The sequence below is a fragment of the Thunnus maccoyii genome, chromosome 22 (assembly GCF_910596095.1).
Source record: "Thunnus maccoyii chromosome 22, fThuMac1.1, whole genome shotgun sequence".
Classification (NCBI taxonomy): domain Eukaryota; kingdom Metazoa; phylum Chordata; class Actinopteri; order Scombriformes; family Scombridae; genus Thunnus; species Thunnus maccoyii.
This window is the reverse complement of record NC_056554.1, coordinates 25,717,806-25,735,117: the sequence shown is the minus strand read 5'-3', so window position 1 is coordinate 25,735,117 and position 17,312 is coordinate 25,717,806. Positions and strand designations below refer to the sequence as shown.

The window sequence follows — 17,312 nt, the reverse complement described above, 5'->3', positions numbered from 1 at the left end:
GTCTGCTCTGTAAGTACAATCTGTACTGTCCACATTTAAATAATTATACTTATAGCAGTCAGCTGAGTTATAGGAGAGTGGTGGTGAGATACACAGTCATTTATGATACATGTATCACTGTAGAAACTGAGATGAAGAAATCCAAAAATATAATTATAAACTGTGTATATAGAGTCTGAATAGGATCTTACATTGATACCTTTAATTAGTTGGTTTGTATGACAACATGAACAGTAAAATGTTTTTTGTGGGGATTTTAATTGACTTGTTAAACCCACACAAACACAAAACAACTACAGAGTTCATTAATTCATGTTCAGTATGAGTCTAAATCCCTAAATTACATGACCAAGCAGGAAAACAACACAGTGCTACACTAACTGACAATATAGTTACCAATGTTATTGATAAGTGACCATTTATCAGTCTTTGCAACCCTTCAGAACTGTATCAAAACACAAGGTGCAATTACTTATTTTAAAGACATTATGAAACAAGATTGAAGCCTCTGAGATATTTTTATCCACAATAACCACTCTTTATGAAAAAAAGGTCCTTTGAATAAAGAAAGTAGTGAAACAGAAATTTTCTGAAAAGCCGTTTAACTAAGGGAATACAAAATGCTTGCAAAATGAAAAATATATAAATTGACACATAATAGACATATAAAAACAAGCTGACAAGTATTATGAGATGCAGCAAAAGTGATTATTACAGTAAATTATTGGAAGACAACACAAATAATATTAAAAATACATGGACAGTAATGAATGACATTATTAAAAAACTAGAACTAGAAAAGCAGGTTAGCCAACCTATTTCCTGACAAAGAATAAACAACTATTATTGATATGTATATAGTTGTAAATGAGTTGAATGATTCTTTCGTCAGTGTTTGATCTAATGTAACTACGGAGATTATTAAGCCCAGCAGTAAAGATGAGGTGATAAATACTATTAATGTAAATATACATTCATGTTTATAAGAGGAACAGATGAAAGATAAATCTACAGACTGTAGTGGAGTTGACTTGTCTATGACCAGAAATATTACTGAGTGTGGGATAAAACAACACTTAAATTAAATAATCAGTCTCTACAAGCTGTTTTATTTCCCAGCAAAATGAAAACAGCTGAAGTCATATAAGGTTAGAGATAGACATGTATTCTCATGACAGACCTGTTTCTTTGCTCTCACAGTTCTCTAAAATATTGGAAAAAAATATTCAATCAAAGACTAGATGATTTCATCTCAAAACATAATGTACTGTCTGGACAGAAAATGACTTTAGAGCTAATAGGACAACTTTGTTTGCAGTAATGGAATTTGTGGAGGAAATATCAACAGTAATAGAAAATGGTTAATATACAGTAGAGATATTCCTGGATTTCAAAACAGCATTTGATACTGTTGACCATGACTTACTAATGAATACATTACAGAGATATGGAATAATAGTGGAGGCATGCTTTTGGTTAAGTACTTACTTGGGGAATAGGTATCAATATGTTCAATTAAATGATTTTAATTTACACCAACTGAAGGGGGTTCCTCAAGGCTCCGTGTTTGGACCATTACTGTTTATTTTGAATATAAATGATATATGTTATGTTTCTAAAACACTAAAATGTATCTTGTTTGGAGATGATACAAATGTTTTCTGTTGTGGTAAGAACGTTTGGATCCAGTGGAAAAGGAAGTAAAACTAGATTTATAATCTTTAGTAATTGTTTGACAAATTTACAAAGAAAGCTCATCATGAATGATATTGAAATTTAAAGTGTCTGAAATTAAATGTATTGAAGTGATGATAGATAGTAATAATAAATCATGTTGGCAGCTACAAAATGTAAGTGTTCAAAAAGCAAAAAGTCTATTGCAATAGAGAGATAGATTTTCTAAATCAATATTATATTATATTATATTATATTATATTATATTATATTATATTATATTATATTATATTATATTATATTATATTATATTATATTATATTATATTATATTGGTTGTATTTATTTATTGGGACAGGTGCAGTTTTTAACATAAAAGATGCACTGCACTGGAGTTAGCTCAAAGCTAATTTACATCTGCAGTCCCCCACAATCAAAACATACAACAACAAACAGTACAAAGCAGAAAAACATGCAGAACACACCGTACAAAATACAAAATACAAAGCTACACACAGCAGCACATCACATACACCCACAATGTCAATTAGAAATTAATAATGTAAACATGTCAAATTAAAAGCAAGACTGCCTGCGCTAATGAGAAGACCATAGATGAAGTTTACACTCAGTGGTCACACAGCTGATTGGTCTTCAGTAGATTTTTTAATTCGGCCTTGAATGTATTGATTGAACTGCAGTTCTTCGTATCATCAGGTAGGACGTTGGTAGGGCACAGGTTGTGGCTTTCACAGAGAAAGCTGACTGTCCAAATACAGTGTGATGAAATGGTCCAATCTATAGAGGATATTCTGGAGGATCTAATAGAACTTACTGAGCGAGTGAACACAAAGTCACATAGTGGAGGAGGACAAACCATTTAACATTTTATAAACTAGGCACAAATTTTAGAATAATCTAGAATTGTCAAAGCTCAGTAAATTGTATTTCTCCAGAACCCTACAGTGATGGAAACGCATTGAGTTTTTGGTCGGAGTTCTTACAGTTTGTTTGTATAAGGACTCAAGGGGCCCTATTTAACGATCTAAAGCGTACGGTCTGAAGCGCATGGTGCAAGTGCATTGAGGGTGTGTCCAAATCCACTTTTGCTATTTTAACGGCGGAAAAATGGTCGGAGCGCCAGGCGCATGGTTCAAAGGGGTTGTCCATAGTCCTAATTGATCATGGTTGTGTTTTTGGTGCAACATCCAATAAACCAATCAAAGTGTCATCTCCCATTCCCAGGTGTGCTTGCACCTTTCCCCAAAACATCACAGACAGCTGGAGTCTCAAGGAGAGGAGAAAATGTCCCCTTCCTGCTTAAGAATTACAGTGTGACCTTAAGGCCCATGCTTTGTGCCAGGCGTAGGGCCGAAGAGGTTTTATGGCTGTTTCTCCAGCCTGCCCCCAACATGTAATGCAATAAGACATATGGGAAAGAATCATAGCTGTATAAATATCTTGGCTGTGTCCAAAGAGAGACAGTTTGTTGTAAGTTGTACTTTATAGTTTTAACCGTTTTTTAAAAATGTTTCCATATAGAACTTAAGTATGGGGAAATGCATACAAAAAATACAAAATCAAATTTTCTTACTTCAAAAGAAAGCCATAAGAATTGTAAATGAAACTACACATAGAGAACCAGGAAATTCACTGTTAAATAAATAAAAGGCTCTATTATTAAAAGATTTGGTTAAAGTAATGTATAGAGCTAAAAAACAAACAAACAAAAAACAATTAAAAGTATCTAAAAGTTGTTTAAAGAATTTATTTGTTGAAAAACCTAATTGTGAGGACTAATGTAAAAAATTGTATATATTTCAGTTAAAGGGGTGAATTTATGGAACAGCTGTAGTGAAGAACTTTAATCATGTTAAACACATAAGTTTAAAACTATGTTTAAAATAATCTATTGAACAAATATAAAAACGTCCGATCAGAGAGGAACATTGGCGTAGCATAATTGGAACAGGATATGTAAGTTTTGTTTGTTTGTTTGATGTTACTTTTTGATTTCATATACTGTATGTATGTATATGCAAATGCATGTATATATGTGAATACATGTATATATGCAAATGACCTAATTGTGTCTGTTATTGATTACAGACCAAAATAAATTTCAGTTACAATATATGATTTGAAGGTCATTGATCATCTTACAATGAAACGAGAATCTAAATAACATAAAAGTGATCAGCATCAAGAAAATACGCAACAAAGACAAGTCTAGACAGAGTAAAATGCAACAAACAGGAAGAGAAATTAATTCTTCAATAGTTTAATAAGGTCAGAAAATTTTAATTACATTACTTTAAAGCAGCATTTTACACCAGAAAATAGACATCAGGTCAAATATTTGATTTCCAGATAAAGTCGTGTTTCATATCAAAGTATCATTTGTAATTTTTTAGCAATTGATGTTAATAAGCTTGATAACAACATACAACATCTGCCAGAACAGGACGGAACAGAAAAAAGTGGAGAAAAGGAAAGTTTGACAGTAGAAAGAAGATGACACATGACAACAGTATTTTAATTCAGATGATGTTAGTTTTATCTAAACGTATTTTATTGAAATGTTTGTGGCAGATTACATGAATGATGCTCAGACAAACTTCAGCAGTGTTTACATCTCTTCCTGTTTCCTCATTTTTATGGTTGTATTACTGGATTGTCTGCTGTATTGATATATTATTGATAGATTTTCCTCTGTCTCAATATTATTGTTTTTACTCACTCAATCACTGTTCTAAAACAACCTTTTAGAACAGGTTGTCTGGTTGTCCCAACATGATCCCTGTTATTATTATTAGTAGTAAATATTATATCTGAATTCTGTATTTTATGGGTTTCTCATTTCTCTGGAGTAGAACTGTCTTGTTGTATGTTGAAGCTCAAAAGCTTAAACCAACCTGAGTGTCATTTCTCTTCAGTTCTGATCTCACTGCTGTGCTGCACAACAAACCAAGGTTAGTAAACTTCTCATCTGATAATCTAAAGCTGTTATATGGTCGCTCTGCTGATTTGAGAGAAAGAGATAATACATCAGATTTTGGGGAGAAGAGCGTCTTCATTGTTGTCAACATATTATGTATATTTGGATGTTTACTTGTTGACTGCACTCAGACCTCTCTGAAATCAAGTTGTATTATTTTCAAGTTCTTTTTCAGTTAAGTACCAGCAGCAGAAATATGTGCATCACATCTGCAGTTTTGTGATGCACAGCAAGTCATTTTATGCTCAGCTGGCACAGCGACACCTTCATGAATTATTTAAATTGTCAGTCACAACGGGATCTAAGAGTAATTTATCCTCCTTTTCTACTCTCTGGTGAGCTGTTCAACACAGATACATTTATACCATTACGTTATTAATAGTGCTGACTATTCTACATTAAGCAAACCTCCAAACCCAGTTTCCTCTGGATGATCAAAATAAACTGTCTGTCAGCAGGATTATTACAGGATGTTCTCCGTTTATGTGGCCAGACTGTTTTTCTTACAATATTTATAGGAGAGGCATTACTGTGCACATGTACTGTAAATGTAGCCTGATGACTAACTGAAAGCCACCTTACTAATTAAAAAAATATGAGATATATCAAAAATACTGAAACTGAAAAGGCAAATAAATAATAACACAAAACATGTGGTTTAAACGCTTAATTGAGTCATAACGTGTCCACAGCTGACATTATCTGTTAAACTTGTTATTCATGTATCATGATGAAACCTGGAGGAGATATAAGACTTGTTTTTCAGGGTTACATACATATCGGCTCTACTGGAGCTGTTTGGTAACAGCTAAAAGAGAACAAAACCTTTTACAGTTTAGTTGTTCAGTTACAACCATAGCAGGTTAGCTAGCTAGCTAATAATGCATGCATATGCATAAATTAAAACCAGCATCTTCATAGACTCTCTCACACCTTTCCCTCACTCACATTACTGCTCTCTAACATACAGATCAGTGGTTGAACTGGTCAGGGATCAGATAAACACTACAACAACATGTTACACCAACAAATCAGCATAATAAAAGAAACTACAAAATATTATATCAGACAGTATCAAATAGTTTTAAATAAATATTCCAGCCTCTCTGAGTCTGAAACTGGAGCTAATGAATGAAAACACTGTAACATTATGTATTAATGTAACATAATGTATTAACACCTGTGGGGGAGGGGTGAGTCAGGCAGTCTGCAGGTTGGTTCAGACTGTGCAGGAGAACTTTCTTCAACACCTCAGTATCATCATCATCACCATCATCTTCATCACCAGGGACAAGGCTGCATCATTCATTCAGTTTACGTTTTCTAATCAGTCCGCACAGGAACGTAAACACATGATGAGCTGCTAAATATAATAACTTTAATAACATTATGGTAAAGTGAGCTCTTAGTTTTTACAGCGTAGGTCAGATTAGCTCTGTCCTGGGTTGTGTTTATGTGTTTCATTTTATGAGACAGGCTGTCAGGAGATAAAAGCTAGAAACTGTGAACTCTCCTGGCTGGGTTCCTTAAACAGATGACTGCGACTGAGCCAAGAAACAATCTGTTCAAAACACATTGGTTCCTCTGCAGCAGTGATTTGGTATCACAAATGCCACGTGTAATGGACAGTAACAGATTCACAGCTTTGCTGAAAACATTTGTGGCTTAAGTCCTGTTAGCCTACGGACCTTCCCTGATTGAATGTGTGGAAATCATTGGAGATGCTTTCTTCTGTCGGGTAAAGATTATATATGCATCTCAGAGAAAACATCCTTTTTTTCAACATCTGGCTAGAATGTGTCAAATTTTCCCTCCATCTAAAATGCTTCTTTGAGGAATTTGTATCTTTACTGATTGATATTGAACAACTATCTGATTTACCCGATGACGCATGAAGTGGTTAAGTGTAAATGTGGTGAAATGAACATCTTCTGGTAACTGGCTGCAGCATTCAGACACATTTATAGATGAAAACTGAGAATATAACTGTACAACTAGGATTACTGTTGTTGACCATTGAGTGTTACTGTGTGATACTCAATAGGCCATTATGTTTTCCTCAATATACAATGATTTTCTGCAGCCTCTCTGACTGTGAGTCCCAGCAGCTCTCAGCTGTTTGAAGGAGATTCTGTCTCTCTGAGCTGTGAGGAGGACAACAGCTCTGCTGGATGGACGTTGAGGAGGAACACAACCAAACAAACTGCAGCTAAGTGTGAAGCTGACTGGGGAGAACCAGCTGGTTCCTCCTGCAACATCAGCTACGTCATCCCGCCAGACAGTGGAGATTACTGGTGTGAGTCCAGACAGGGAGCAACCAGTAACAGCATCAACATCACTGTCACTGGTAAGATCAGACTGTGGAGTTAGTATTGATGAAGCTGAGTGTAAATGATGAAATGCTGTAGTTTGTCTCTGTGTTCAGGTGGATCACTGATCCTGCAGAGTCCTGTCCTCCCTGTGATGGAGGGAGATGATGTCACTCTGCACTGTAAAACAAACACCTCCAACCTCCCAGCTGATTTCTATAAAGATGGCTCCTTCATCAGGACTGAGCCTGCAGGTCACATGACCATCCACCATGTTTCCAAGTCTGATGAAGGCCTCTACAAGTGTAACATCAGCAGTCATGGAGAGTCTCCATCCAGCTGGATCACTGTCACAGGTGAGGAAGTTAAAGACAAATCTTCAGACCTCGTTGTGTTTCATTTATTGATGTTTGCAGGTTTTTGCACTGAAAGGGACAACAGTGGTCATTCATAGTGAGAGAAAACATTTCTAACTCTTCTAACACTAATTTAGTTACTTGGCGTGAAATTTGTCAACTTTCAACCCAAAATTTAGAATGTAATCATTTTACCTAAACAAAGCTTAACGTCCAATAAACTTCACCAATCTTTTTTAATAATTATTTTTATTTCATTTTAGAGAAACCCACCACAACCTCTCAGTCTACACCCCTCTCCACTCCCACGTCCACCTCTCAACCTCTCATTTCATGGTTTGTTCCATCTGTCTGTGGTCTGGTTGTACTGATGCTACTGTTTCTACTGGTGATACTGGTGAGACGATGTGTTCAGAGGAAACCTAAAGGTCAGACACAGACTTCTGGATTTCACACTAAACATTTAACTTTAACCTTTTCAGATTTTTTTTTATTTAGAATTTTTTGTTTTACACCCATTAACTACAGTTCATGACGACATTTTATAATTTATTAATTTATCATTTCTGTTGATTTGCATGTTCAGTTTTCTTAAATTAAATGTCCATTAAGAATATTATATTGTAAATTATATTCTGATCATTTTGGTTCCTTCCAGCTGCTAAATTAGAAGTTGGAGAAGATGACATCACAGATGACATCACATACAGTGACATCAAAATATTGCATCACCAGCCACAGCCAATCAGACAGAGTAGAGGTAAACTTGTATCTTTGTGAGGACTCTTTGGATTTTGAGAGTAAACATTTTGAAAAAGTGAATATAGGGACATTTTTGGAAAGCGAGGATATTTAGAAACATGGGGTCAATGGGAACTCTGGGAAAGTGACACTGGAATGGGTACACATTTTTAGAAAGTCAGAATATTTTCAGGGGATGAGGACGGTATTATAGTACGGGGAAGTTTTTATAAAGTGAGGACATTTTGAGAAAAAGTAAAAACACTAATATGTGAATTCTTGGATTGTGAAGAGATTGCTGGGTAATTAAGACTTTTTGGGGGGAAAGTGAGGATATTTTGCAGTTCTTGAAACATTTAAGACTTGATTTTAGTGTTTATGTTAGACTTGACTTTAGAAAGATATTGTTGGATTTGAGGACATTGCAAAATGTTGAGGACTAGGGGAATAATTATGTCAACGCGTACAGAAGTACTAAAATGTAACTTATTTGATGCTCTTGAGTTTTAGTTGACATTTTATATTAATTCATACTATATTTCAGTCAAATTCTTATTTCTATTTTTAGATTTTACATTTTCATACATTGAACCTTGTACATTAACATAAACCTTTTAACATCACATTACATTTATATTAACATTTGATACTTTTTCATGACATATTTAAACAAAACATATTTAATCTTTTGTCTGTGGAGTTTCAGAGTGTAGTTTGGTCTGTTTTTGTTGATGACAATGTGTGATGTGCTCACATGTGAAACTGTCTTTGTGGTGAATCAGTAACAGAAGCTAACAGATCTGTGGTCGTCCAGTTTCCTGTTTCTGACAGTCCTGACAGTCCTCCATAGATATAAATGTTCATATTTGCATATATCTGAACACAGTATTTTACTTTTATGTATTTTACACAAACATTGTTATTGATATGTTTATGTAATGTGATTAATACTACATTAAATGAACTTACTTCAGTGTTATACACTGTTTTACCTTCAACTTTATCTCACTTTTTGTTGATGAATCCTTTTACTTTTCCAGTTTTATGTGACACCAACATTTTTTACAATTTACAATTATAAATACATTTTTAAAGTTACACATGTTCATCTCGTGGTGAACAACTTGTTTTAATAAAAACTAGCAGTTCCAAGTTCCGTTTTCTGAACTTGCCACTCATGTTGGTCTCTTTCACAACAGCAGTGGTGTTAAGATGAAAAAAAACTGTCAAACCTAAATTGTTCTGTTAACACTTCTAACACACTAAAACCTCTTTTTCAACTATAAACTGATGTTTGCTGTTATACTTTATTAATTTTATTTTGTCCTGTTATAATACTTTACAAAAATAATATCATTATTGATTATACTAGAGGCTTAAATAATCTGAATACGACTTGTATAATGACTTGTACTGCAGTAGTAGTAGTAGATATTCTAGCAGTACTTATATGAGTATCAGTTGTGGTAATGTCAATAATGTATATTGTATGTATTTTATCTTCCAGAGAGTGATCCAGCTGCAGTTTACTCAGCAGTGAAAACAACAGAAGACGTCAGTTATGGACAAATAGTCATCAAATCTAACAGGACGAGAGGTACAGCTGCTCTTCTTTACACAATGCTCCTAATGCGAGGTAGCCATGAGACGTACACGTAGTTAAAAATATGTATATCAGTGGCTTTAGCAGTTCCTGGTAGACACTTGGTCACATGTTCTAACTGTCGTTGTTCTTGAGTGGGAAGCCATTGAGGTCAGCATGCAAGAAAACTTTATATATACTTTTAAAAACAGAAGTTACAGAGTGCTGACAGAGTGCAGAATCCCTCACTGGCTTCCCACCACTTTCTGCTAACAATCTCACAATGCAACGTGTCACATTTTGTAGATGTGGAAATAACTGTTGTGCGACGCCACAGCTGTCAGTGATGACACAAACTGATGATGATTAGTAACTATTAATTAAATTATTGTGTCTGTTATATCAGAAGCAGTGAACGAGTTAACAAGGAAGCGATTTCAGACACAGAACTGGTCTCTGCAGTTATAGACGGGAACTTTACCCCTGAAACACCAGTGTGCCATCTTCAGACACCTCTTTACCCTGAATTCAGTCTGTCAGGTTGTGCTTTCTCCCAAAAATGGTTATTTAAAACCCTTCAGTTAGAGATGGTTCATTTTAGGTTGAAAGTTGGAAATGACAGAGTATTTAAGTTCCAGCAGAGTCTAATTTAGATTAACCCCTACAGAATCTGGTTTAGCTGAACAGTCTCCCAACAAGCTCCATGAATCCATCTTGAACTGTCCTTTAATAAAGTTTATAATTTAGTTGTTTTTAAAACTGTGCAGATAAAACCACAGCAACAACTTCCTCTTGTTGATTCCAGTTAAGTCTATTCTGAAGCTGGTGAGGTTTCTCACTATAGTGTGGTCTGATTTGGGCGATGACAGTGTGTTTGTCTGTTGTACCTTGTGGTCAAATTGCAAACATGTTTTAATAGCAGCGAGCAGCTCTGCGGTCGTCAAGTTTCCTGTTTCAGATGAACACTTTCCAGTTACACATGGTGTTTATCTTTAAAATCTTATAATGCTTCATGAAAAATAATGACTTTATTTGCCATAAGAGTAGTATTAATATTCTGATTTATATTACATGTGCAACAGTATTACTCCCAGTAAATAGAGTATTCTAACAGTACTGGTTAATATTAATGTATTTTATCTTCCAGAGAGTGATCCAGCTGCAGTTTACTCAGCAGTGAAAAGAACAGAAGACGTCAGTTATGGACAAATAGTCGTCAAATCAAACAAGAGGAGAGGTACAGCTGCTCTTCTGTCTTTATTTCTGAACTTTGAACAGAGTCAGGCTAACTGTTTCCCCCTGCTTACATTCTTTATGCTAAGCTAAGCTAACCACATCCTGACTCTATACTTAACTTTCCTTAACACACATTCATGAGATTGATATCAATCTTCTCATCTCATTCTCTCAAAGAAAGAAAATGTATATTCTGAATTTGTAGAACTATTCATTTAAAAGTAATAAGCATGTTAGAAATAAAGGATCAAGATTAGAATATAAGAATCAGGTTTATTGCTAAGTAGTCTTGTCTTGGTATTGTGGTGCATAACAATCAAAGAATAGAAGGTAAGAGAAAGAAAACAAGTATATATACAAAGTAAGAAAAATATAACTACTGTCATTATAAGTTTGTTATTACTAATACTAATATAGTACTAATAGTACTGTTGTTGTAGTGGGGGTGAGGTTGGGGGGTAAGGGTTACTGTTGCATCTACAATACTGGTAGAATAAGTAATAAATATAAATATATGTGTTAAAAAAGAAAAAGAAAACTTAAGTACCAAAAAGACAGGTGGTATAACTATATAAATAACATTTACAATATAGAATTAGTAAAAATCTATTCTGTGTGAAGAGGGCTGTTGAGTTTGAAAAATAATGAAGATATTGACTGAGAATATGTTCAGAATATTCACAGTATAAACAGTATATGTAATGTGCAAGTGTAACAATACAAAGAATACAAATAATTGCATTAATGTAACATGTTAGATGTGAAGGGCCAACTGTAGTCAGCAAGAAACTGTTCTTGTGGTGAGATCTCCATCATTACACAGCAGTCATCCAGCAGGGGGACATGATGGTGTTTTAGTCCCTCGTCATGCACATTATCTTTATGAGGCACATCAGTGATCAGAGTTTGATTTATTACAGCTGAAGTAGTTGGTTCTGACAGAAACATCACCGTCACAAAGCTGCATTTTCCTCAATGTAAAAAAATGTGACATTGTGGGGACATCAGGGTTTATGGGGACCGCAGGTGTTCTCTGCATCCTGCAGACTAACAAATGAAATGAGGATCATCTAAAGGATCTTTTAATGATTTTATTGTTATCAAACATTCAAACATCGCTGTAGCTGCTAAATATCTTCTGCTCAGACAGGAGTGATTTCCTGAGTTACTCCTTCTCCTAAAACTAGGACCAACAATGTGTCAGTTTTTGTCCAGTGAGGAGAGATTTCCTGCTCTGAGAAGCTTCATGAATTCAGGCCCAGAGTTCACATCTCATCACAGACCTGCAGTGAAACTTTGTCTTTACATGAACTGTCACCAAGATCTTCCCCTGACCTCAACCAACTGTAGTTACCATCAGTAGATGTTGTACAAGAGTTGTTTTTTCTACAACTGTGTCTCATATTGTTTTATCTGTTTGTGTTCAGCATGTCCACCGGAGCCAGAGGTTGTCTACTCTTCACTGAGGTAGACCTCCACACCTTCACACCAGTCCAACCACTGATGTCCAGCTGGCCTGTTACTGGTCTCCAGAGCCCCTCAGGCAGTAGTACATTCATTTTTTAAACATATTTTATATATTTCATGTTGTTCTCTCTAAATTAGACTCATGCAGCAACAGAAAGACAAACAACAGATTCATTTTCAGATGTGTTTTTAGTGAATAAACAGTGAAATGTAAAAAAATAAATTAATACATTTGTTGAAATATATTATATATTATAATAATATATATATTAAAAGTATAAAAATATATTAAAGTTTGAAACAGCAACACATCTTCAATATTGTATCTCATATTAAGGATTGATATTAATTGTTTTGTGTTTAATGTCCTCATTAACTTTACTGTTATTTATATATATAATATATAATATATATATTTGGAGTGTACTGTTGTTGCTGCAGCGTTAACTTGTTTGCAAGAACAATAAACTTTGGTCTTGTTTTTTGTTTTCTTTGTGTGGTTCTGTGACTTGTTCCGGTTTGGTTGTGGGTAACCGATCCACACACACTTCTGACTATCTGTGTGTTTGTAGCTCTGCAGCGCTGATAACAAACATATACAAACTGCAACTGCAGTCTATAAACAGCAGGAACGCCATTCAGCAGTGGGAAACTCTGCACACACACAGCTGCAGCACAGAATGTGTGAAGTTTAGATTCTTTACTCAGTGAAACATGAAGAAAATTCAGTCTGTAAAACGTCTCCTGGTTTAAACATCACACATCATGTAGTTCATCTTAAACACTTTAAACAATGAATCTGTTCTGTTGTTGATGTGACGCTTTGTAACATCAAACTGTTGTGAATCTATTGGGTTATCTGGATAACTTAAAAAGCTTCCCTGTGGAGGTTTTGACCACTAGAAGTGCTAGTGAGCAGTGTTTTCACTGGAGGGTCCCTGTTGTGTTTGTATAGTGCGAGTGACATGATACACAATCCTGCTGATGATTTCACATTATTCCACTGATACAGGTGGCTGTAACACACCAGGAAACTCAGAAATACATCATCAAAGGCAGGAGGGAAGAAGAATGCAATCTTGTTTTTGTCTGCAGATACTATAACAGTCTATTTATGTATTTATTATGTATATTTATGTATTTCCTTGTCTGCAGACACTGTAGATACAAACACTCAGCAAGCACTTTATTAGGAACACCTGTGCAATCTAATGAAATCTAATTCAGTCATTGAAATTGTCAGAAAGGTACTTTTTGTTTATTATTGAGGTCATAGTGGGTGGTGTTGGTCCACTGGAGTGTATTATATTGAAAAGTTTTCCCTAATATTTTGCCCCCCTCATGTATGTTTATGGGATGGACAAAATATTTGGGACAAAAACTGAAAGTGTATAAGCTTTGTAAAGTATAATTAATAGCAGAGCTGTTGTATTGGATTGCAGTAGATTGCACAGGTGTTCCTAATAAACTGATCGGTGAGTGTAGATGTACAGTAAATGAGTGCAGGTACATGTGTAGATTACTTTGAGTGCTTTGATGTCACACTAGATGAACACACTCATCATGATGTTTTCAACTTGCAGCACATGAGGAAAAATGTAAATGTTATCAAACTGGAACTCAACAACAACAACAACAACAACAAATCCTCTTAAATAAGACGGGAAAGGTGTCGACTGAAGCCAAAGCTTCTTAGATTAGATTCAACTTGTCATTGAACAAGTACAAGCACTTAACAATGTACTAATAATGTGCAGTTATGATGCCGACCCTTCTATATTCACCACTTTATACTCATTCAAAGTCAATAAACCAATAAATAACTGGAATAATCTTTAAATGAAAGTTAACATGTAATTAGACCACATTCTTGTGCTTAGTCAATATATTATTTTTGAATGTTTTCTGAAATATAATGATTGTTTTACATATATTTAATTCATCCTTGTTTATTCCATAAATTCACCTCTATAAATACATCTGTTTATTAAATGCACTCTGAACACACAGCTTCTTTAAGATCATATCGACTCTCTTCAAACATGTTTTGTACGTAGGACATGTGACTGTGTAGTGTTTCACAATCTAAATCATTACATTTTCATAATTACAGCAGTTAGAGGTGTTCATTAGTATTTTCAATTATATTATCACCTTGTCCCTTCTTCACGTTGTTCATTTTTGCCAACACACAACTGCATCAGACTTGTAAGAATAACCAGAGTTGTTACAAATGAACTGAACCACACACCTGCTTTTAACAATAACTGTGGTGCAGACTATATTGCAGTGGGGCTACATGATCTTCCATGCGAACACACACACTCCATGTCTCCATCTAGTGGTTGAACTGCAGTAATGACAGATTTACCCAGAGGCAATACTTGCTAGAGGTTGTGACCTTTCAATAGAGGCGTGAACTATCCATATGGACCAATGGGTTCTTGAGACATTGATGCTTATTTGCTGAGATCATTACTCACATTACATTATATTTACATTACATTTGAGATCATTACAAACAGCATTTGACACTTTTAACTACAAACTGAAAACTGAATTTTCTGTCAGTTAAAGAATTTTCTAATTTATTAAGAATTTTTGTGAATTAACAACTACATATAAACCCAAATATGAGTAAACCAACTTATCACCTTTTTTCTGTTTTTTCTTACAATTAGTATGAAACTGCACCACCTGCTCTGTAGAATATCTAAAAAAAATATATTATTATTTTTTTTTACATTTTAATGAAAATACAGTAACTGATGAGGTAAATAAGGTGATACAGATAATATTGGTAATAATGTTACAATTCTTTATGTTTATTTATTATTTGTTGACATATTACAAGTAATCATTAGCAGATTATTGATTGATATCAGTAAACTCATGCTCCATCTTCTCACCTGTAGCTGAAACAACACCTGCCCGGTTTTGTTTTAAAAGCTCATCAATCACTCTTTAAAGTCTGCTGCCACCTACTGGTCATAATGGTTATTACACCACAGCTGCTGGTTTATAAATGACACCAGTTTAATGACATATGAACTAATTATTAATAAACTATTTCACAAAAAAACATTAAATTAACTGCTGATAACTGTTTTATAGCTGATCATTATTATAAAGTGATCAGACATCATCTACTCACATCATTCAAACATATTTCATGTATCATCTCATCAACAATAAACTGTATAAGATGTAATGTAGGTCACCAACTGTGGAAACTATCAAAGTACATTTACTGTACTTCAGTACAATTTTGAGCGACTTGTACTTTGTACTACTTGTAAAGCTACAGTTACTAATAATAAATCAGTCAATCAAACTTTATTTGTTTAGCACATTTCATACAGGTTAGTGTAATCTGAAGAGCTTTACAGGTGACTGATCAGCTGATAATATGACAGTAAAACAATTACAGACTAATGCACATCAGAAACAGAAAGTATAAAAATGAAAACCAATAAAATGAATTTTAAAATCTGTAAAACACTAGTTAATTTACAGATTTTACATATAAAACGTGACAGTTCAGTCTGCTGTATTACGAGTATTTTTACTTTTTTCACTTCAGCTGCACTTCTGTACTTCTACTTTAGTAAAATGATGAATGGAAGAAGAAAGGTGAGAAAACTTGATTATAAGTTTTAAAAGTGATCATAAAACAGCTTCAAAGCTTGTTATATTATCCATTGTGTCAAATCTTCATCTGAGAAGTAACTAAAGCTGTCAAATAAATGTGGTGGAGTAGAAAGTACAATATTTCCCTTTGAATTGTAGTGGAGTGGAAGTATAAAGTAGCATCATATGGAAATACTCAAGTAAAGTACAAGTACCTCAAAACTTCACTCAAGTGCAGTACTTGAGTAAATGTACTTAGTTACTTTCCTCCACTGAGCAAATCTAGTAAACAAACAATTGTAACAAAACATCAGATATGAAATGTAAATATGAATGAATTGAGGCAGTTGCTACAAACTGTGTGGATTTGTACGGAGGCCTGTGAGGGTCAGAGAGAAACAAATAATGTCATATAAATAAATCTGTTCCACATATTGTAAGTAATGTAATGCAGCTTGTAATCGTCATAGCAGCTGGATGAAGGCACAGACTAATAACTGGAGTCAGTAAATAGTGAAAATGTGATAATATCACAAACTGTCTGCTGTTGTCAACAGACTGAACACAAGTGAATCACAGCTCAGCTGAGACCGGTTCAACTGCTTTTTATTCCAGGATGTTCAGATGTGAGCTGACATGTTCAGACTCAGTTTAAAATAAAAACAACCAAGACTCATCTACACTCATAAAGACTGAATTCATAATAAGGAAACAAATCTTTAAAACAATAATCTTTATTGTTTCAGAACAATCACATTATAAAAACCATAAACAGAAGAACTTCAATGTGTGAAAAGACTTCACAGGAAGTAGATTTATTGATACTATTATCAATTCTTCTTCATTAAAAGAGAGTTGTTTCTAAAAATATATTATTTAAAAAAATAAATAATTCGGAGCAGGATAAGAATTGATTTCATATTTTAAATATAATAATATTGTTTCTAGAGCAGCAACAGTAAAGTCACTATAAGCTCAGTAACATCTCAGCAGAAATAAACTCTTTAATCTCTTGCATTGAAAGTGCATTTTGATTAGAGCTGCAACGATTACTTGATTAATTGATTAGCTGCCAGACATTAAATTAATCACCAACTATTTTGATAATTGATTAATGATTTCGGGCCATTTTTATGTCCAAATTCTCTGATTCCAGATTCTTAAATGTAAATATTTTCTGGTTTCTTTAGTCTCTGTGACAGTAAACTGAATATTTTTATTCATCTTGGGTTTTGGGAAACACTGATCGACAGGTTTCACCATTTTCTGACATTTTATAGATCAGTTTTATAGGCTAGTTGTAGATGCAGCCCTAATTAT

At 34.2% G+C, this 17,312-nt stretch overlaps 1 protein-coding gene and 1 pseudogene across 1 annotated transcript; both read left to right on the top strand.

The window, feature by feature from the left end:
• Window positions 1-17,312, top strand: part of LOC121889716 — a 55,741-nt pseudogene that overhangs the window by 16,589 nt on the left and 21,840 nt on the right.
• LOC121889065 lies at window positions 7,066-12,562 on the top strand. Its single transcript, XM_042400754.1, has 6 exons — window positions 7,066-7,336; window positions 7,600-7,764; window positions 7,995-8,096; window positions 9,585-9,674; window positions 10,807-10,896; window positions 12,323-12,562. The coding sequence occupies exons 1-6, from the start codon at window positions 7,066-7,068 to the stop codon at window positions 12,364-12,366; spliced, it is 762 nt and encodes a 253-aa protein (XP_042256688.1). The 3' UTR covers window positions 12,367-12,562.

Excerpts from the sequence above, each read along its gene's own strand:
- LOC121889065 (XM_042400754.1), top strand. The coding sequence starts at position 7,066 with ATGAAATGCTGTAGTTTGTCTCTGTGTTCAGGTGGATCACTGATCCTG. Across the intron at positions 7,765-7,994 it reads TGTTCAGAGGAAACCTAAAG|CTGCTAAATTAGAAGTTGGA; the intron begins GTCAGACACAGA and ends GGTTCCTTCCAG. Across the intron at positions 9,675-10,806 it reads CAAATCTAACAGGACGAGAG|AGAGTGATCCAGCTGCAGTT; the intron begins GTACAGCTGCTC and ends TTTATCTTCCAG.